The sequence below is a fragment of the Salmo trutta genome, chromosome 23 (genome assembly GCF_901001165.1).
Source record: "Salmo trutta chromosome 23, fSalTru1.1, whole genome shotgun sequence".
NCBI classification, from domain to species: domain Eukaryota; kingdom Metazoa; phylum Chordata; class Actinopteri; order Salmoniformes; family Salmonidae; genus Salmo; species Salmo trutta.
The window spans coordinates 22,640,153-22,660,434 of record NC_042979.1 but is presented as its reverse complement, the minus strand read 5'-3'; the positions used below and the strand labels follow the sequence as shown (position 1 = coordinate 22,660,434).

Here is a 20,282-nt window from a genome sequence, read left to right as displayed (position 1 = left end):
TGCACCACTCAGGAGCACAGACATACGCAACACCAGACACACACAGACATACACAACACCAGACACACACAGACATACGCAGCACCAGACACACACAGACATACACAACACCAGACACACACAGACATACACACACAGACATACACAACACCAGACACACACAGACATACACAACACCAGACACACACAGACATACACAACACCAGACACACACAGACATACACACACAGACATACGCAACACCAGACACACACAGACATATGCAACACCAGACACACACAGACATACACAACACCAGACACACACAGACATACGCAGCACCAGACACACACAGACATACACAACACCAGACACACACAGACATACACACACAGACATACACAACACCAGACACACACAGACATACGCAGCACCAGACACACACAGACATACACAACACCAGACACACACAGACATACACACACAGACATACACAACACCAGACACACACAGACATACACACACAGACATACACACACAGACATACGCAACACCAGACACACACAGACATACGCAACACCAGACACACACAGACATACACAACACCAGACACACACAGACATACACACACAGACATACGCAACACCAGACACACACAGACATACGCAACACCAGACACACACAGACATACACAACACCAGACACACACAGACATACGCAACACCAGACACACACAGACATACGCAACACCCGACACACACAGACATACGCAACACCAGACACACACAGACATACACACACAGACATACACAACACCAGACACACACAGACATACGCAACACCAGACACACACAGACATACACACACAGACATACACAACACCAGACACACACAGACATACACACACAGACATACACAACACCAGACACACACAGACATACACAACACCAGACAAAAGCTAGGGGCTCAGATGCCGTGTAACTTAAGTCTGAACAGGGTTCATCTCATTATCTATGTAGATCTTCAGACTGTATCTACGGAGCAGGACCTGGGCTTTTGAAGCCAGGGCTTTACAGCAGACAGTCATCCCCAGACACACAGGGAGAGCCAGACTCTCAACTGTCTCCCCAGAAAATTGGATTTCTATCCCCTGAGATTAGGATCAGACTTCCCTATTGGCTCTATTAGAAAAACATGCAGCGCTAAGCCTGGGAGAAGCCCGGGTTCACATCCAGACATCAGGACAGGCTGAACTCTGACCCCCCCAGGCCACCCCTTCTGATCCCCCTGATGGCTTCCTGCAGGCGTCTGTCTGCCAGACGGACGGAGACCCAGAGCCAACCAACCGCAGGTGTCATCCATTTGATTTAACCCACCCGTTCCTCTTTTCTCCTGGGGGGTTAACTATCCACAGGGGGGACCAAGGGGTGTCTGTCTGTTGTTGGCGCTGAGTTGTTGACACCAGCACACATCAATTCCCAAACATTTTACTTACTTGTTGCAAGTTCACAGCTCCATTGTCCAATAGTGTTAGAACATGTGCTAGTATCGTCTAATAATGTAACTCTTTTGTTATACTTGACAGATCAGACACATGCAATGTGATACTGGAACGAATATCACATGGTTTATTGTGAGATATCCAGCTTTTCTGGAACTACATAGAGGGACAAGAGTTCAGAGGATGTTGGAGTAGATTAGTGTACACCTCAGTATGTTCCCTGGGGTGTGATTACGTACACCGCTGTTTGTTATTTCATCTTCCTCTCAATGTTCTGGGTGAAAAACAGCCTCTTTTCTGAGTGAATCTCTAACTGTCTAACAGTTGATCTCTAACTGTTGTCAAGGAGGGACATGCCTTTAGGCCGTGTGACCTGTCTCTCTTTCTCTTTCTCTCTCCCTTAGTTTCACTGTAAAAGCCCTACTGTATATATACTTGATGGCTATTTAGACATCTTGGCTCTCCTATTTGCACATTAAACAGTCTGATAGACATCCTAAGGTAAAGTCCATTACCTACTCACAGATATACACAGAAGCCCCACACCACCCTTTGTATATTCAATCCAGTAGAATAACATCCTAGGAGATTAGGAAAATCAGTAGATCATGTGTCTTTAAGGACTGGCGATTCGTCAGGCAGCTTGGGTATGAGGCGTGCGGCTGAGGCCGGGGCTGATGCTACTCAGGAGTGGGCCAAAGTGAAGCCATCTCTGTAGGGGGAAGGAGACATATTGTATCCTAGCAGGCCACCCCTTGCTGTCTCCTATTTAGTCTCAACTCTCTGCTCTGTAGGGCTCCGACTCCTCTTGTAAAAACATGGCTTCAGATGCTTGTGTTCAAGAGGCCTTCTCACAAGCAGCAGAAAGCTGAGCCTGGCGAGTTTGTAACAAAGACTCTTCAGAGGGAGACCACGAGAACGGAGATGTTTTCCCCTCTTGCAAAACAAAGTTCTACTTCGCTATTGTTTCCCCGTTGTCAGTTCCATGGATGGACTCAAAAAAATGTTTTCTCAAATCATCTAAGTATGTTCTGTTCTGCCCAAGTAGCCTGAGCTCACAAAATACTGTGTTAACTCTCCACTGATGTCATAAATGTCCATACCATGCAGGATAACTGTGGTAGCCCTCTGTCTCTCTCTGCCTTTAGGCGAAGCATTCATGTATCCCATTTCATATTACTGTAGTAACAACAGTGTTAACTCAGTTTGTTGGGGCATGGTGCTTGCAACAGCAGAGCTGTAGGTTTGATTCCCGCATGGAGCATACTTTATACTGAATGCTTTTGTTAACTTGGTTTATTTGAATATAAGCATGTGCTAAATTACCATAAAGATGTCAATAATTAAATTTACTCACAGATGTAGTAGTACTCTCTGCCGGAGCGGAACTCGAAGCCCAAAGAGAAGGGGGTGAAGAGCTGGAACTTCTCTGAGAACTTCAGGGGTCCGTTGGGGGAATGGGGCCTGTTACACTCCCAGCGTTTGAAGCCCTTGGCCGTGTGGTCACAGGAGCTGTAGCCATCGTAGTTGACCATGTAGAGGACGTAGCGCTCCATTCGCTCTTCAGGGACATAGTCCAGGTAGTGGGGACAGAAGACGTCCAGGTAGTCATTTATACACACGTCGATGTGGTAGTCACCCCGGTAGAACCTGAAAGGAAAGCAGAGAGGTTCTGAGTAAGATTCTTCAAGACTACAACATCTAATAGTACTGATACTAACATGCATTTCCATGATTCTACCTTTCTGGACGTCATCACTGATCTAACACTATAGGGCAGGTATAAGCAAGGGCTTCATTGTGTAACTCTCATCTACTGTATCTAGTCATGTCAGATCAGTGGTGTCTTCAAGAAGGGGAGTATCATAAGATGCATACTACAAGTATGTGAACTAGAGCCCTAGACGAGAGAAACTGTAACCAGATGTGTCTGACAGAGACACTGCAGACTGATCTACAGAAGACACATCTACGTCCTACTATCTAGTTTTGTTTACAGGATCCCACCATGTCATTCTCAATCCTCTCACTGCTCTAGAGCGGGCGCTCAAACCTCTCCTCTACCACCAGCCAAAAAGTATCTTACGACAGACTGCTAGTCAGTCATAAGCCACATATCAATGTTTGAGCTGGGCTGCGATGACTTATGAGAGTGCTGAAATTAAAGTCCCCCAGCGCCAAAGTCCAAATCCTGTGGTTAGCACGGGCCTTTGGCAGATTTATGAGGATCCCCTCAAAAGAGGGAAATTTTCATTAGACCAATATGACATGCTGATGGAGGAGACCCGGTGGAATCTCTCTCAGCGCTGGGAAAAAAGTGTGTTTCTCAAGGCCCCAGAAACAGCCCCAACCAGATTCACATGGAGCTTCAGGGTAAACCGAGCGGCCCTCCAGAGGAAGGAGGACATCAGCCAGATATGCCAGGTATTCATTCCTGGGGGGTGATGCGAAACACATATTCCCATAGGCCATATACGGTTGCATTTCTGATGCGTTTATTGGAGACAGATTGGTTTAGGTTGGCCAGTGCATCTCAGAGTCGCTAATGGCCGAGCTTGGTATCACTGACATACTGCGGATGTCTTCAATACTTCACCTCTGTTCATTGACACACTGGGGCCAGGGGAACAGGCTGGGGACCGTTACTGTGCATACTGTGCGGTGATGATTTGATACGGATGAACTCACTCGCACTCCGTGGGAGGTTTCTCAGTGTAAGGATTGAGATTCACTGACCCAGGAGCAGATCTTACACCCACCTAACAACCTCTCCAGGGGGAGAGGAGTATTCAGAACTGATTCAGGGTCAGGTGAGAGAGGAGGTTGCGTTGGACGGCAGTGCAGCTGTTCCCACTGACACGTACATTTCCAGGCTTTAAGAGGCGTGAGGAGTATAAAGGGTGGTGTGTGTTGGCTGGGACCTGCTGGGAGTATCAGGTTGTCCTTATACGGATTGCAAATGTGCTGCAGGATTAGTGACTGTCCTACTGAGTTTGGTGCGGCCACAGAGGAGGGTGTGTGGCTGTTTGTGGCTGTGTGTGTGTGTGTGTGTGGCTGTTGTGTGTGTGGTGTGTGTGTGTGTGTGTGTGTGTGTGTGTGTGTGTGTGTGTGTGTGTGTGTGTGTGTGTGTGTGTGTGTGTGTGTGTGTGTGTGTGTGTGTGTGTGTGTGTGTGTGTGCTTGCATGTATGTGTGTGTGTGTGCCTTCCATGTGTGTCCTATATTCTGTGTGAGATTGTGTCTTTGTGTGTGATTTGTCAGCTAAATTCTCATATATTAATATATAAATTCTCATATACATATTTCCCTCACTAACTTTAAACATCAGCTATCTGAGCAGCTAACCGATCGCTGCAGCTGTACAAAGTCCATCTGTAAATAGCCCACCCAATCTACCTACCTCATCCCCATATTGTTTTTATTTACTTTGCTGCTCTTTTGCACACCAGTATCACTACTTACACACCATCATCTGCTCATCATCATCTGCTCATCTGTCACTCCAGTGTTAATCTGCTAAATTGGAATGACTTTGCTACTATGGCCTATTTATTGCCTTACCTCCTCACGCCATTTGCACACACTGTATATAGTCTTTCTTTTTTCTCTATTGTGTTATTGACTATACGCTTGTTTATTCCATGTAACTCTGTGTTGTTGTTTCTGTCACACTGCTTTATCTTGGCCAGGTCGCAGTTGTAAATGAGAACTTGTTCTCAACTAGTTTACCTGGTTAAATAAAGGTGAAATAAAATGTAAAAAAATATTTTTATCTAATTATAGCCTGGTCAAACATGAAACTGAAGCCTTGTTTTCTCTCTAATAATAGCCTGGTCAAACATGAAACTGAAGCCTTCTTTTCTCTCTCAAACGCCCACTTTTCATGCTCCAGCCGAGTGCTGTGACTCCAGGCAGCAAAGCATGGCCTCAATCAGCCTCAGTTTCTGAGCCTTTCACTGATACCATAACTGACAGAGAGCAACCAAACTCCAGTACTGTATTACTTCCTTAGCCAGCGGCATTGTGGGATAGCCAGCTTGGTCTGTCTATCTCTCTAAGCTTGTAATGCTACCTTTCAACCTGTGTGTACCTTTTGCTGCTCTCACCTGTCACTCAAATCTGACCTGGGACCTGCCATAAAGATTAGCATGGATTAGAGAAGAGAGTTAGACTGAGAGGCGTGGGTGGTCACCATTCTGAAAGTGATGAGCAGAGGATTTATGTCAGGGGAGCTAAGCAGGGACCACAGGGAGGATTACTCTGACCCTCCTAGAGACACCTGAGAGAGCCTTGTGACTGATAGTACCAAATATCAATCCACACTGAGCCATAATCCTGAACCATAATGCTAAAACATATGTCTCGGTCTGAAACTCAATTTCACCGCAAGTGTGAGTTTTCAATCTTTAAGTGAATGTCTTCAGACTACAGTAATGCTTCACAATGTACCGACAGAGCTCAATGGGGAAATCAGCATCAGGGTTTTGTCAGAGTTATTTTGTGAGTTCACTCAAAGTCTCTCACAACAAACATCAACGTGGCAGACAAGGAAATAAAGAACTCTAGCTGTGAGGTTGACAACTCAAAAGCGAATGACGTCATTAAGAAATCAACACCTTCATTTGTTAAATTCATTCATGTGACGCGATGAGCCAATAGAGTTAAAAAATTGAAGACACACAAATCCTATCTCTATCCGTCTTTGCGATTAATGACGCCTGATTGGCTGAATTACTCACAGCCACTTAGACAGGCTCATGCATGATTCAGGGACTACCACTCTTAACAAAGCACTCTCATAACGATAATCCTTCTTTTCACTCCTCTCCTTCTCTCTTTCCCCCCTTCTCTTTCTCTCTGGTGACCAAACACAGGTAATGAATGGTTTGCACCCTGGTTCAGAGGAGGGGAGGATGAGAGGAGAAAGAAAGCCTTCCTGGTGTTTTCTATAACACATGATTACAGTGGGGTCAGAGCGAGGTCAAATTCCAATGGTTTTATAACAATAAGAGAAAAAAGGAGACACTTTCCCTCCACAGACCACATGAAATCGCTGACCTGTTCCAAGCCACATAATGGAACAAATGACTAAATACAAACTAAACGGCTATGCAGCCAAACATTACGGGTTTCAACTGCACTGTCTCTCACAGAATGACATTGTTTTTTTACATTGCTAAAAGCAATGTGTCTACACACACGTACACACACACACACACACACACACACACACACACACACACACACACACACACACACACACACACACACACACACACACACACACACACACACACAAACTCCGTAGTCCATGTCCCTGACCTTAGGGGGAGCTCTTTAGGTAGGTAATTACACCACTGTGGCTAACAGGCTAATACATCTCTGGTAATTTGGCCCTGGGCACTGATGTCACCATATGGAGTCTATTTATCCCTCTGCCTGGTGTTTCCCCCTCTCCCTCAGGGCACCAGGCCTGACCTCCATCTACCTGGCAGATCATTCATAGCACTGTGCCACCAACACCACCAGCACCAGCCATGGTTCAGACATCATTACCTCCACTGATCACACACATCTGTGCAGACACACAGACCGAGCTGTCTGCCAGGGTACAGAGTCAGACAGGGCGTTGACAGCAAAAAGAGATGAGAAAAGAGAAAACTATAAAATAGACACTTTTCTCTTTTTTGTGGTACATTTCCCTGAGAACAAAACGTTTGGTCTGAGCTGCTCAGACAGGGACGAAAGTTATTGAATTTTAGATTGAAAACACATGGCTGTTTGTGTGAGGTAGGTCCTACATGGCAAGAACATTACAATGTGTTACAGTCAGTAAAAGCAGGAGACAGAGTATTTAGAGTATGAGAGTGAGAACCAGCGTGAGAACCAGAGTGAGAACCAGCGTGAGAACCAGCGTGAGAACCAGAGTGAGAACCAGAGTGAGAACCAGCGTGAGAACCAGCGTGAGAACCAGCGTGAGAACCAGCGTGAGAACCAGCGTGAAAACCAGAGTGAGAACCAGTGAGAACTAGCGTGAGAACCAGCGTGAGAACCAGCGTGAGAACCAGCGTGAGAATCAGAGTGAGAGCAGCGTGAGAACCAGCGTGAGAACCAACGTGAGAACCAGCATGAGAACCAGCGTGAAAACCAGAGTGAGAACCAGTGAGAACTAGCATGAGAACCAGCGTGAGAACCAGTGTGAGAGCAGCGTGAGAACCAGCGTGAGAACCAGCGTGAGAACCAGCGTGAGAACCAGCGTGAGAGCAGCGTGAGAACCAGCGTGAGAACCAGCGTGAGAACCAGCGTGAGAATCAGTGTGAGAGCAGCGTGAGAACCAGCGTGAGAACCAGCGTGAGAATCAGCGTGAGAACCAGCGTGAGAACCAGTGTGAGAGCAGCGTGAGAACCAGCGTGAGAACCAGCGTGAGAACCAGCGTGAGAATCAGTGTGAGAGCAGCGTGAGAACCAGCGTGAAAACCAGCGTGAGAATCAGCGTGAGAACCAGCGTGAGAACCAGTGTGAACCAGTGTGAACCAGAGTGAGAACGAGAGTGAGAACCAGTGTGCTAATGAGAGCGACAAAGAGAGAAAGAGAAGTTAACAGTGATTCTCAGCTGTTTTCCATGAATGACATAAGAAGTTAACTCACAGTACAGGACAGGTTAATGAATGATGATGCTATTCTGGTGGTCAAAGGGTGAAAGAGGCAGCATGTGGTGAGTGTCACTTAACACACACGCACGCACGCACACACACACACCGCGGGGCTCGGTCACTCACTGCTTAACACCAGGGGCTGACAGCCAATACCATTACCCTCTGGTCTCAAGGCCAACCCTAACACAGATTGCCATCACACTGACTTACGACAATGCTATGTTCTACCTCTTTTTACATGTGTGATGTTCTCAAACCCCAGGGTACACACACACACACACACACACACACACACACACACACACACACACACACACACACACACACACACACACACACACACACACACACACACACACACATATACAGATCTCAGGGTGCTCTCTGTCTATCTCAGAAGCCACATAACTCAAGAGGCTCCAAGCCTTGTTAAAATAACCCCACAAAGAATGGCACACTCAGTACCTTGGACCAAACTAGCAAGTGTAGCATATAGCCCTAGCCTAGGTCATAGAAACACAGACACCTAGATCTACAGCAGATAAAGACATTGATGGAGCGTGAGCTGGGAGCACTAATAGATGCCTGTCTAGATGGCAAGATGCTACCTATCATTATCAGACAATCCACTCCCATAGGACAGGAGAATATTGATCTGACATAAGAGCCAGGCCAGGGGTTAGAGGTCACTGACAGACCATTATTCAGCCAGGGCCTCAGTATTTGGCCAGTGTCTGAGTGAGGTGACGGGTATGACCCCGGGGTCGTCCATCTTAGGAGCTGCTGAGTAGGTGGCGGGGCTGCTGAGGGAAGGAAGGTGAAGTTTAATATGGTGGATGGATGAGGCTTCACCTTAGAGCAAACAGAGCTGCCCAGCCCTCTCATTAAACACAAACTTGCACACACACACATGCATGCGGACATGAGCGCGCACACACACTCACACACACACACATACGGTAATGGTATAAGCAGCAGTGATCAGTACAGGAAGGGTCTACCTCATCCCGTGTTTGAATATGGTGACCCTGACCCCCCTCACAGGCTTTGACATCTGACCCCTCTCTCCGGGGGCGATTTGAACCCCTGCACCGCCCTATCACTTTACTACACCCCAGGGAACTCCAACCCGCCCTGCCCTGGGCCAAACCAACCCTGAACCCTGTATAGCAGGGAGGGGTGCAGTGGTGAGAGAGAAAACCACAACGTCTGGAATCAATCACCCACCCATGACAAGGCTCCACAGCATTCACACACACCACAAGTCATCCAGTAGGGAGGTCTCACACAAATCATAGTTGGGTGAAATTGACTAAGGCGAGTGATAGTGTTCTGTGGGGAGATGGAAGAAAAGTAGGCTAAGTGATTCTGTTGGATATTTGTTGTATTCAAGGTTGTATTCGTATTGGTTGTATTCAAGGTTGGGAAATGAAGGGATACGACATCTGCTTGTGTTAGATGTAGCATGGGTACAGTGGAACCAGAGGGGCCGGTAGATGCCAGTGAGAGTGTGAGAGGGGGTGGTCTTTCCACCACTCTGTCCCCTCAACAAACACCAGCAGCCCCAGGAAAAACAGCACATGTAAAATCATGTAAGGGCTAAACATAGAACTTCTACTGAGTGCCAGGCATGCCAGCGCCAAGCCACAACACCTGGCCCCCTCAATCTCACCCCTCTAGGCCCCCTAACCCGCCTCTACTCACCCCCTCTCCTCGACACTAAGTGTCTGTCAAAGCCTCCTCCATCAGTCCACAACCAGAGCCCCACGGATACATCCACATCCCCACAAACCACCTTAAGAGGACCAAGCTCAAATTAACACATACCACCTTATGGGAACCAAGCTCAGATTCACACAAACCACCTTAAGAGGACCAAGCTCAAATGAACACATACCACCTTAAGAGGACCAAGCTCAAATGAACACATACCACCTTAAACTTCTTATGGCTTGAATCCCGTTAGCGGAATCGATATGACGACAGCCAGTGAAAGTGCACGGCAGCAAATTCAAAACAACAGAAATCTCACAATTAAAATGTCTCAAACATACAAGTATTATACACCATTTTAAAGATAAGATTCTCCTTAATCTAACCACAGTGTCCAATTTCAAAAAGACTTTACGGCGAAAGCAAAACATTAGATTATGTTAGAACAGCACCTAAACAAGAAAAACCACACAGCCATTTTCCAAGCAAGGAGAGGCGTCACAAAAACCAGAAAGTCAGCTAAAATTAATTACTAACCGTTGATGATCTTCATCAGATGACACTCCCAGGACTCAATGTTACAAAATACATGTATGTTTTGTTCGATAAAGTTCATATTTATATCCATAAACCCCCTTTTACATTGGCACTTGATGTTCAGAAAATGTATTCTCACCAAAACTTCCGGGGAATGAGCACATCAATTTACAAAAATACTCATCATAAACGTTGATAAAATTTACAACAGTTATTGAAAGAATTATAGATACACTACTCCTTAATGCAACCGCTGTGTTAGATTTTAAAATAGCTTTTCGGCGAAAGCACATTTGTCAATATTCTGAGTACAGAGCTCAACCATCAAAGCAAGCTATACAGATACCAGCAAAGTTCTGGAGTCAACTAAACTCAGAATTAGTATTATAAATCTTCCCTTACCTTTGCTGATCTTGGTCGGAATGCACTACCAGGACTCCTACTTCCACAAGAAATGTTATTTTTGTTCTAAATACTCCATACTTATGTCCAAATACCTCCGTTTTGTTCGTGCGTACAGATCACTATCCAAAGGCATAACGCGTGAGTGTAAAACAAGAGACAAAAAGTCAAATAGTTCCATTACCGTTCATAGAAACATGTCAAACAATGTTTACAATCAATCCTTAGGGTCTTTTTAACATAAAACGTCGATAATATTCCAACCGGACAATAGCGTATTCATTACAGAAGAAAAAGAAGGAGCTGCGTGCCAAACGTGCCCACGCAGTAAACAACTCACTGGTCCCAGGCAGTCCACTGATAGACTGAGCTCCTATTCTCTTCCCAGTAACAGGAGACGGATGAAACAAGTTTCTAAAGGCTGTTGACAGCCAATGGAAGCCTTAGGAAGTGCAAATTGACCCCACAGACACTGTAGGGATTAGATAGAAGAACTACAAATCACTTCCTGGCTGGATTTTTTCTCATATTTATGCCTGCCATATGAGTTCTGTTATACTCACAGACATCATTCAAACAATTTTAGAAACTTCAGAGTGTTTTCTATCCAAATCTACTAATAATATGCATATCTGGGAGTGAGTAGCAGGCAGTTACTCTGGGCACGTCAGTCATCCAAGCGACTCAATACTGCCACCATCCATAAGAAGTTAAGGGAACCAAGCTCAGATGCACATAAACCACCTTAAGAGGACCAAGCTCAAATGAACACATACCATCTTAAACACTTTTCCATAAGCATGATCTAAAATCATGTTTAACTCAATGTTCAAGCTAAAACTAGTGTAGTACTGGTAGGACAGATGTTAGGGACAATATTTAGCATGTTGCAATTGTGAAATAAGGTTTTAAGGGGACCAAGCTCAGATTCACACATACCACCTTAAAAGGACCAAGCTCAGATTCACACATACCACCTTAAAGAGACCAAGCTCAAATTAACACATACCATCTTAAGGGGACCAAGCTCAGATTCACACATACCACCTTAAGGGGACCAAGCTCAAATGAACACATACCACCTTAAGGGGACCAAGCTCAAATGAACACATATCATCTTAAGGGGACCAAGCTCAGATTCACACATACCACCTTAAGAGGACCAAGCTCAAATGAACACATACCACCTTAAGGGGACCAAGCTCAGATTCACACATACCACCTTAAGGGGACCAAGTTCAAATGAACACATGCCACCTTAAGGGGACTAAACTCAGATTCACACATACCACCTTAAGGGGACCAAGCTCAGATTCACACATACCACCTTAAGGGGACCAAGCTCAGATTCACACATACCACCTTAAGGGGACCAAGCTCAGATTCACACATACCACCTTAAGGGGACCAAGTTCAAATGAACACATGCCACCTTAAGGGGACTAAACTCAGATTCACACATACCACCTTAAGGGGACCAAGCTCAGATTCACACATACCACCTTAAGGGGACCAAGCTCAGATTCACACATACCACCTTAAGGGGACCAAGTTCAAATGAACACATGCCACCTTAAGGGGACTAAACTCAGATTCACACATACCACCTTAAGGGGACCAAGCTCAGATTCACACATACCACCTTAAGGGGACCAAGCTCAGATTCACACATACCACCTTAAGGGGACCAAGCTCAGATTCACACATACCACCTTAAGGGGACCAAGTTCAAATGAACACATGCCACCTTAAGGGGACTAAACTCAGATTCACACATACCACCTTAAGGGGACCAAGCTCAGATTCACACATACCACCTTAAGGGGACCAAGCTCAAATGAACACATACCACCTTAACAGACAGTGTTTCACATTCACACCTTCTGCAGCATTACAAGTGTGTTCAAATACATGCTAGCTACCTTAGTAGTATACATCCACATCCACACACACCACTCCAAGAGGACATATCTAGAACTCAGCCATTGTGACTTTTCAAAGGGCAAGTTCATCTTCACATTTAAAATGGATTTAAAATGCCAACCCATGGCTAATATTTACACGGTGGACCCATTAAAGAGTTTCATAGCCAAACGCTCACACAGGGAGTTTAGCGATACAGCTCATATTGTTCTGAGCTAAAGACCAGAGGACAGCAGGAACAAAGGCTGGTCCAGAACCACAGGCCAAGACCCAGTGGACCAAAGCAGCCCACCCTGATATCATCGATGGACCAGCTCAGACATTACCAATACCAGCTGGTCACATAGCCCTATAGCACCTGCTCAGGCCTGGCTGAAGCCAACACTGACTCCTCCTCATACTCTGTGACCTTCAAACATGATTCCAGATCAGCTCTTCCAACCCCAATCCTAACACTGACCATTAAAAAAACAGCAACAAATCTGATCCTGGGCAAGCTGTCTAAGGGCCAATACGAATCACATGTCACTGGCTGTTCATATACATTTGTCCAAGGATTTGCAGTGTCTTTCTGATGATAGACGAGGTAATAACAGAGCAGGATAGCTTCTTTTGATAGATCACCTCATGACAGGCCAGTTTCCATCCCAAAGAACACTGAGTCAGACACTTCTCTGTCTGAGGTACGATGCCAGAGGAATAGAGACATACCGTAAAACAGATGCTCTGTCTCCCTCAGTCCATCCATCCACTTAGTGTTGGATCAGTGTATGTGTGTTTTTAAACCTGGCCTAGAAGTTTGGATCTCATCTCAGTATCGTCATGGACGGCAGAGTTGAGCACAGGTTAAAGAGCCTTCATTTCATTTGGACATGGTTCCATCTATTCCCTACATGAAAAGAAAGCTGTTGGAAGATGTGTGTAGGCTATGTGTACATGTGAGTGAGTGTGCGTGCGTGCGCGCGTGTATTTCAGTGTGTGTGCACACTTTTGCATGTGTGAATGTGCATTCAAATGTGTGGTGCAGACTCTGTCTATCTGCTGATAACAGTGCAGAAGGAGGACTGTGTGTTAAATCAAGCATTGCCAGCAGCAGCTGAATCCTCCTCTGCCGACTGCCTATCATTATCACTGTGTTCTAGTTAGCAGACTGTAGTGATTAGCCCCAGTCACTGAACCATGGGCCACCTCATTTACCACACCACTTGATGTAATTGTTATTGGAGTGGAGATACTACTCTGATGAGCAAACTGCTAACGCCACCTCTCCTCTCACTTCCACATTGTCACTGAGTGTCCTTGCCTCCGAGAGACAGAGGGGGTGGAGAGACAGAGAGAGAGAGAGAGAGAGAGAGAGAGAGAGAGAGAGAGAGAGAGAGAGAGAGAGAGAGAGAGAGAGAGAGAGGACTATAGTGATGCTTTAGACTAACACAGGTAAAATCATGGAACCCACTGGACCAAAACATTTTATCAACCAGTTTTGTTTGAGGTAAATTTGACTGAAAATAAACCAAACCATTGAAGCTCTTTCATCGATTTGTGGTTTGAAAAGACCCATTTCACCCAGGAGGAAAGGGCCTTGTGTTGAGTGTCCCTGGGATTGTTCTGTGAGTCAGAGAGGTCAGAGGTGCTTATTTTAGGTTTGCATGTTTCTGTGTAAAGCTGTCACTCAATTAGCGTGCACATCTGCCCTTCCTTTCAGGAGCACAAGGTGGGCAGTGACATGGGTAAGTACTGTGCCTGAACGCTTCAGAACAGGAGTCTCGAAGACCACTGCATCCATGACCACCAACTAAATAGTATGTCCACATGCGTGTGTATGTGAGGAGGTGGGGGCAAGGTTTAAAATCACTGTGAACCCACGTCAGTCAACATGTACACGTTGAGTACACACGGCTAAACACACAAGGCACTCATCGCACACCCAGGAACACACAGTGAACACTTGACGTGCTCAAAGCATTGTAGATAGTGTTTTATCCTTATAACAACACCCAATTACAACAACATGAAGGCATTTCACCAGCCCTGCTCCCACATGTACTGTATCCCTGTTATACTGATGCATAGCGGCCAGGTGAACATGTTCCATAGGGTAAGAGTCAATGGGTCTATCAACATACATAATAAGGTTTTTACAGAGAAAGATAAATCAATAGACTCCAATATCTCATTTAAAGGCCTATCAAGGTTGTCTTGATCATGTGACCTGACCATGAAAAACTCTGACCCTAAATCAAAACTAGAACAGTGTTATACATTTGACACCCCAGAAGGTGACTGGGCTCTACAGCCACAGGTCAAGAGGTCATCATTAGGGTCTAATCCAGCCTATCCCTGTTAGTAACCCTAACCCAGCCTATCCCTGTTAGTAAACCTAACCCAGCCTATCCCTGTTAGTAAACCTAACCCAGCCTATCCCTGTTAGTAAACCTAACCCAGCCTATCCCTGTTAGTAACCCTAACCCAGCCTATCCCTGTTAGTAAACCTAACCCAGCCTATCCCTGTTAGTAAACCTAACCCAGCCTATCCCTGTTAGTAACCCTAACCCAGCCTATCCCTGTTAGTAACCCTAACCCAGCCTATCCCTGTTAGTAAACCTAACCCAGCCTATCCCTGTTAGTAAACCTAACCCAGCCTATCCCTGTTAGTAACCCTAACCCAGCCTATCCCTGTTAGTAAACCTAACCCAGCCTATCCCTGTTAGTAACCCTAACCCAGCCTATCCCTGTTAGTAAACCTAACCCAGCCTATCCCTGTTAGTAAACCTAACCCAGCCTATCTCTGTTAGTAACCCTAACCCAGCCTATCCCTGTTAGTAAACCTAACCCAGCCTATCCCTGTTAGTAACCCTAACCCAGCCTATCCCTGTTAGTAAACCTAACCCAGCCTATCCCTGTTAGTAACCCTAACCCAGCCTATCCCTGTTAGTAAACCTAACCCAGCCTATCCCTGTTAGTAACCCTAACCCAGCCTATCCCTGTTAGTAAACCTAACCCAGCCTATCCCTGTTAGTAAACCTAACCCAGCCTATCCCTGTTAGTAACCCTAACCCAGCCTATCCCTGTTAGTAACCCTAACCCAGCCTATCCCTGTTAGTAAACCTAACCCAGCCTATCCCTGTTAGTAAACCTAACCCAGCCTATCCCTGTTAGTAAACCTAACCCAGCCTATCCCTGTTAGTAAACCTAACCCAGCCTATCCCTGTTAGTAAACCTAACCCAGCCTATCCCTGTTAGTAAACCTAACCCAGCCTATCCCTGTTAGTAAACCTAACCCAGCCTATCCCTGTTAGTAAACCTAACCCAGAATAATCCACTTTTACAATGCTCTTCTCTCTCAGACAGCAGTGGGTGATAATCCCTCAGGAACAATACACTGAGCTGGTCCACTCTACACACAGGAGGGATTACTGACCAAGCTGTGTTACTGGGAGAACACTCAATGGGGACAGGTAGGAGGATGTGGTATAATGTGTGTATAATGGGGTTGGACATGATCTGTGAGTGAGTGTTGAAGAGTAGCGGTTTGTAGGTGTAAGGGCTTGGATGATGGCTGTGTTGTGTTGTGTGAATTAATTATGATCTGTGTGTGCACATCCATTTGTGTAAGAGGGGTAGTAGAGGGGTGAGAGACAGGTTTGGGCTTGTTATACCTTTACAACGCCAGCAGACCGTACCCTGGGACTGTATCAGGCCTGTCACAGGTAGACTGATGATTTTGCCTTTTCTCACAGTGGGTAAAGACTCTAATACCCATAATCCCCTAAGTGATCTGACCCAGGTCAGGAGGGATAACACACACACACACACGCACGCACCAACGCCGGCAGGGAGGCACGCACTACAATGAGGAATAGAGAATTTGTCATGCAGAGGAAATGGAGAGGGACATTGTGCATAGAAACATAGAGCTGGTTGGTTAGGGAAACAAGGCTGATAAAGGCAAACAAGCAGTATTGCAAACCAAACAAGCCAGTCAGTACAATTCCATTCAAAAACCGCACACAGAAAGAGACAAACACACACACACACACACACACACACACACACACACACACACACACACACACACACACACACACACACACACACACACACACACACACACACACACACACACACACACACACACACACACACACAACGTAGGGTCTGGCACACAGTGTGCGCTGCATTCCTCTGTGCCTGCTGGCTCTTGTCCCTCCACACTTGTCACCGGGGGGTTCTGGCCCAGTGTGTTGGAGTTTCTGAAGAGCCTCTCACAGGCCTGTTAGCAGGCGAGGGGCGTCAGCGGACAACTCTGGCCTTGAGGACACACAGGAGGGGACCCTATGGCTGCCTCGGCCACTCCCAGTATACAATACACACACATACACACAATACACACACATAAACACACACTGATGGGACGCACACACACCCTGCAGGCTAAGGCTAAGACAGGCTGACTCCTTGGATATACACAGTTCTGTGAATCCTACACCAAATGAATCCTGATTCTGGCCCAGTGTGTATACATCATAATGACCTCTGGTGCAATCTTCCTAGGTACGTGCGTCTTCCTGTCCAGGGCTGGAGCTGTCTGAGTGAAGACAGACGGCTGGACGGGGGGACAGAGACGGACGCAGTCGCTGAAACCGAGACGTCGTATTTGGTTTGGGGCTTAGTTGGAAGAATAACAGTGCCCTTTTCAACTCTCAACAGATGTGGAACAGGGCTTTCCACTGAGTCAGGCAGGACGTGGAGAGAGTGCAAAACTACAGTAGTGGGGATTTGACCTTATCCCTCCTCACCCCGTTCTCACCTTCTAAAAACACATGAACATCTTTCTCTGTGTCTAACATCTTTTCTCTTCTCTGTTTCTTCTTCCCTGTCTTCCCTGTCTTCCCTGTCTTCCCTCTGTCTTCCCTCTGTCTTCCCTGTCTTCCCTGTCTTCCCTCTGTCTTCCCTCTGTCTTCCCTGTCTTCCCTCTGTCTTCCCTCTGTCTTCCCTCTGTCTTCCCTCTGTCTTCCCTGTCTTCCCTGTCTTCCCTCTGTCTTCCCTCTGTCTTCCCTCTGTCTTCCCTCTGTCTTCCCTGTCTTCCCTGTCTTCCCTCTGTCTTCCCTCTGTCTCTTCTCTGTCTTCCCTTTGTCTTCCCTCTGTCTTCCCTCTGTCTTCCCTCTGTCTTCCCTCTGTCTTCCCTGTCTTCCCTGTCTTCCCTCTGTCTTCCCTCTGTCTTCCCTCTGTCTCTTCTCTGTCTTCCCTCTGTCTTCCCTCTGTCTTCCCTCTGTCTTCCCTGTCTTCTCTGTCTTCCCTCTGTCTATTCTGTCTCTTCTCTCTTGTTACATTCCCTGGCCTGAACTCCTCTTCTCTTTTTATTATCCCCTCTCGTCTGCCTTCATTCTTTTCTTCTACCTACATCCTTATCCCTGTCTCACTCAGCCTGTTCTTTTACACTTACATTCCTCTCAATTCCTTTTTACTCCTTCCTTCTTTTTTCTCTTTGTCTTTCTGTCACTCTCTGAAGCCATTCTGTGTCTCATTGATTGAGGCAGTCCTTATTGAATCCTGTGTGTGTGTGTGGGGGGGGGGGGGGCTTGTTTTCTGGGTACAAATAGAGGCAGAATCAAGAGGGGTTTAGGGATTCCAGGAGCATAGAGAGACCCTGGTGAAAGGTTACAAAACAGCTGTGTACACTCTGCCCAATATCACTCTGGAAAAGATGGTGAGAGCGAGGGAGTGGAGAAAGAGAGAGACACATAGGAAAGGAAATGGAAGAGGTTGGGGGAGAAAAGTTGACTGACGTTGCAAAATGCAGAGATCTTACCAAAAACAACTAATCATCCTAAAAACTTGGCAAGGTTCTTATTTAAGCAAGTTTGAAATATTGCCGATTGAGATTGGAAATTCAAAGAGATGGGAAAAGAGACTGATCCGATGTAATCCTGTACAGTATATCTATCCCTGAGCTATGCTGATGAATATTTGTGTTCTAGTTGTGTATGTAATTTAGATGTTGAGTGGTGTTTCATCCCAGATTCCTCTTTAAGGAGGGGATTCCCCAGTAAATGAGAGCCTCGTTTGGAGTAAACATGCAGCTGTCTGTTCTGTTGTCACCACTATCATCTTCCTCTTTCTCTCTCCTGCATGAAATAACACTGGAGATGAGAAAGCCGAGACACCTTTAGGCTGGCACCACATCTTAGGTAGCCTAGCAGTTGGAGTGTTAGACCAGTAACTGAAAAATCTGTAAATGTGCCCTTGAGCAAGGCACTTAACCTTAATTTGCTCAAGGGGCCCGTACTACTATGACTGACCCTGTAAAACAACACATTTCACTGCACCTATCCGGTGTATGTGACAATAAAACAATGATTTAATTAACACTCTACCACATCCAGATACAAGTCGCTGACACATTCACGCCCACTACAACCCAAATGTGGCTCTAAATCCTAGCAGAGATCAGAGATACTGTGGCTGTACTGTAACTAACTGACAGTTTACCTAGACAGAGCAAGGGTAGGGAATGAGGATTAGATGTGTGTGTTGTCATAATAGCCTGGAAACTGTCAACACCATCCACTTACCACAGCCCAGCACTTCTCCATAATGTAGCCTGCTCTACCCTGAGTTTATCCACAGCTCTGACTTTATCACCAACCCCCTGAGGGATGGAAGACAGGACAGAGAAAGAACAAAGCCTCACTGTAACAGATCCAAGTGTGAATATTTCCCAAACACACTCTGATGTGAGCGCGACCGCCCGCTCGCGGGAACTACAGCTACATGGTGGAGAAGTGCTGGGCTGTGGTAAGTGGATGGTGTTGACAGTTTACAGTATAGGGGATAATATTACACTCAATAAGATCTTAAATGCCCTCGAGTGGTTGCTGAAACACACAGCACGTCACTGTTTATGCTTGGGTCGCCATGACAATGCGGATGGACACTGTTAAGGGCACACATCGTGTGGTCGTAGGACAGAGGAAAAAAGGGAATGAAGGAATGGAGAGATAGAGAGATGGATAAACGAGTGAGAGCGATAGAATTGATGGCTTCCATATGATACAGGCATTCCGTCACCCATGTCATCATATCCTGCAAAAAGAAAGGGGCTTCTCTCTCTTAACTCTCTCTTCTCATTCTCTGCGTCTTGGTGGTTCTCAGTTGCACACCCTGAGCTGTCAGGGCCAAATCCAGGCAACAGATCAGAAACAAATGGGTTTTGTCTGGCACACATGAGGGAGGGAGATATGCCTTATCTTAGCTTTAGTAGGGGCTTTAGGGACGCACCTCCAATCACACACAAGCTTCCCCAGCCCCGAGCCCCGATCCCTCAGCCCCGAGCCCCGATCCCTCAGCCCCGAGCCCGGAGGAGGAGCAGCTCCCAACCGCTTTATCAGAGGAATGTGGGAATGTGGTCTGTGGAGGGTTGGGACGATAGAGGGATGGGAGAAAGGGAGAGAGGGACAGGGCTCACTGGGAGAGAGGGATCGGGGGTGGATGGAAGACCCCTGTGTGGTGACAGCCCCCTCTCCCCCCCACACCCCGCCCTACCTCCCCCTCTTCATATCCCATCCCTCAACGCA

The 20,282-nt window shown here is 46.4% G+C and overlaps 1 protein-coding gene across 2 annotated transcripts in view; it reads right to left on the bottom strand.

Annotated features, from left to right (window-relative positions):
• The window catches only part of LOC115159606 (ephrin-A5b-like), a 68,753-nt gene that overhangs the window by 17,139 nt on the left and 31,332 nt on the right, over positions 1–20,282 (bottom strand). For both annotated transcript variants that reach the window (XM_029709481.1, XM_029709482.1), the window contains exon 2: positions 2,838–3,130. In XM_029709481.1, the coding sequence (XP_029565341.1) occupies positions 2,838–3,130 (293 nt within the window). The remainder of the gene's footprint in view (positions 1–2,837; positions 3,131–20,282) is intronic.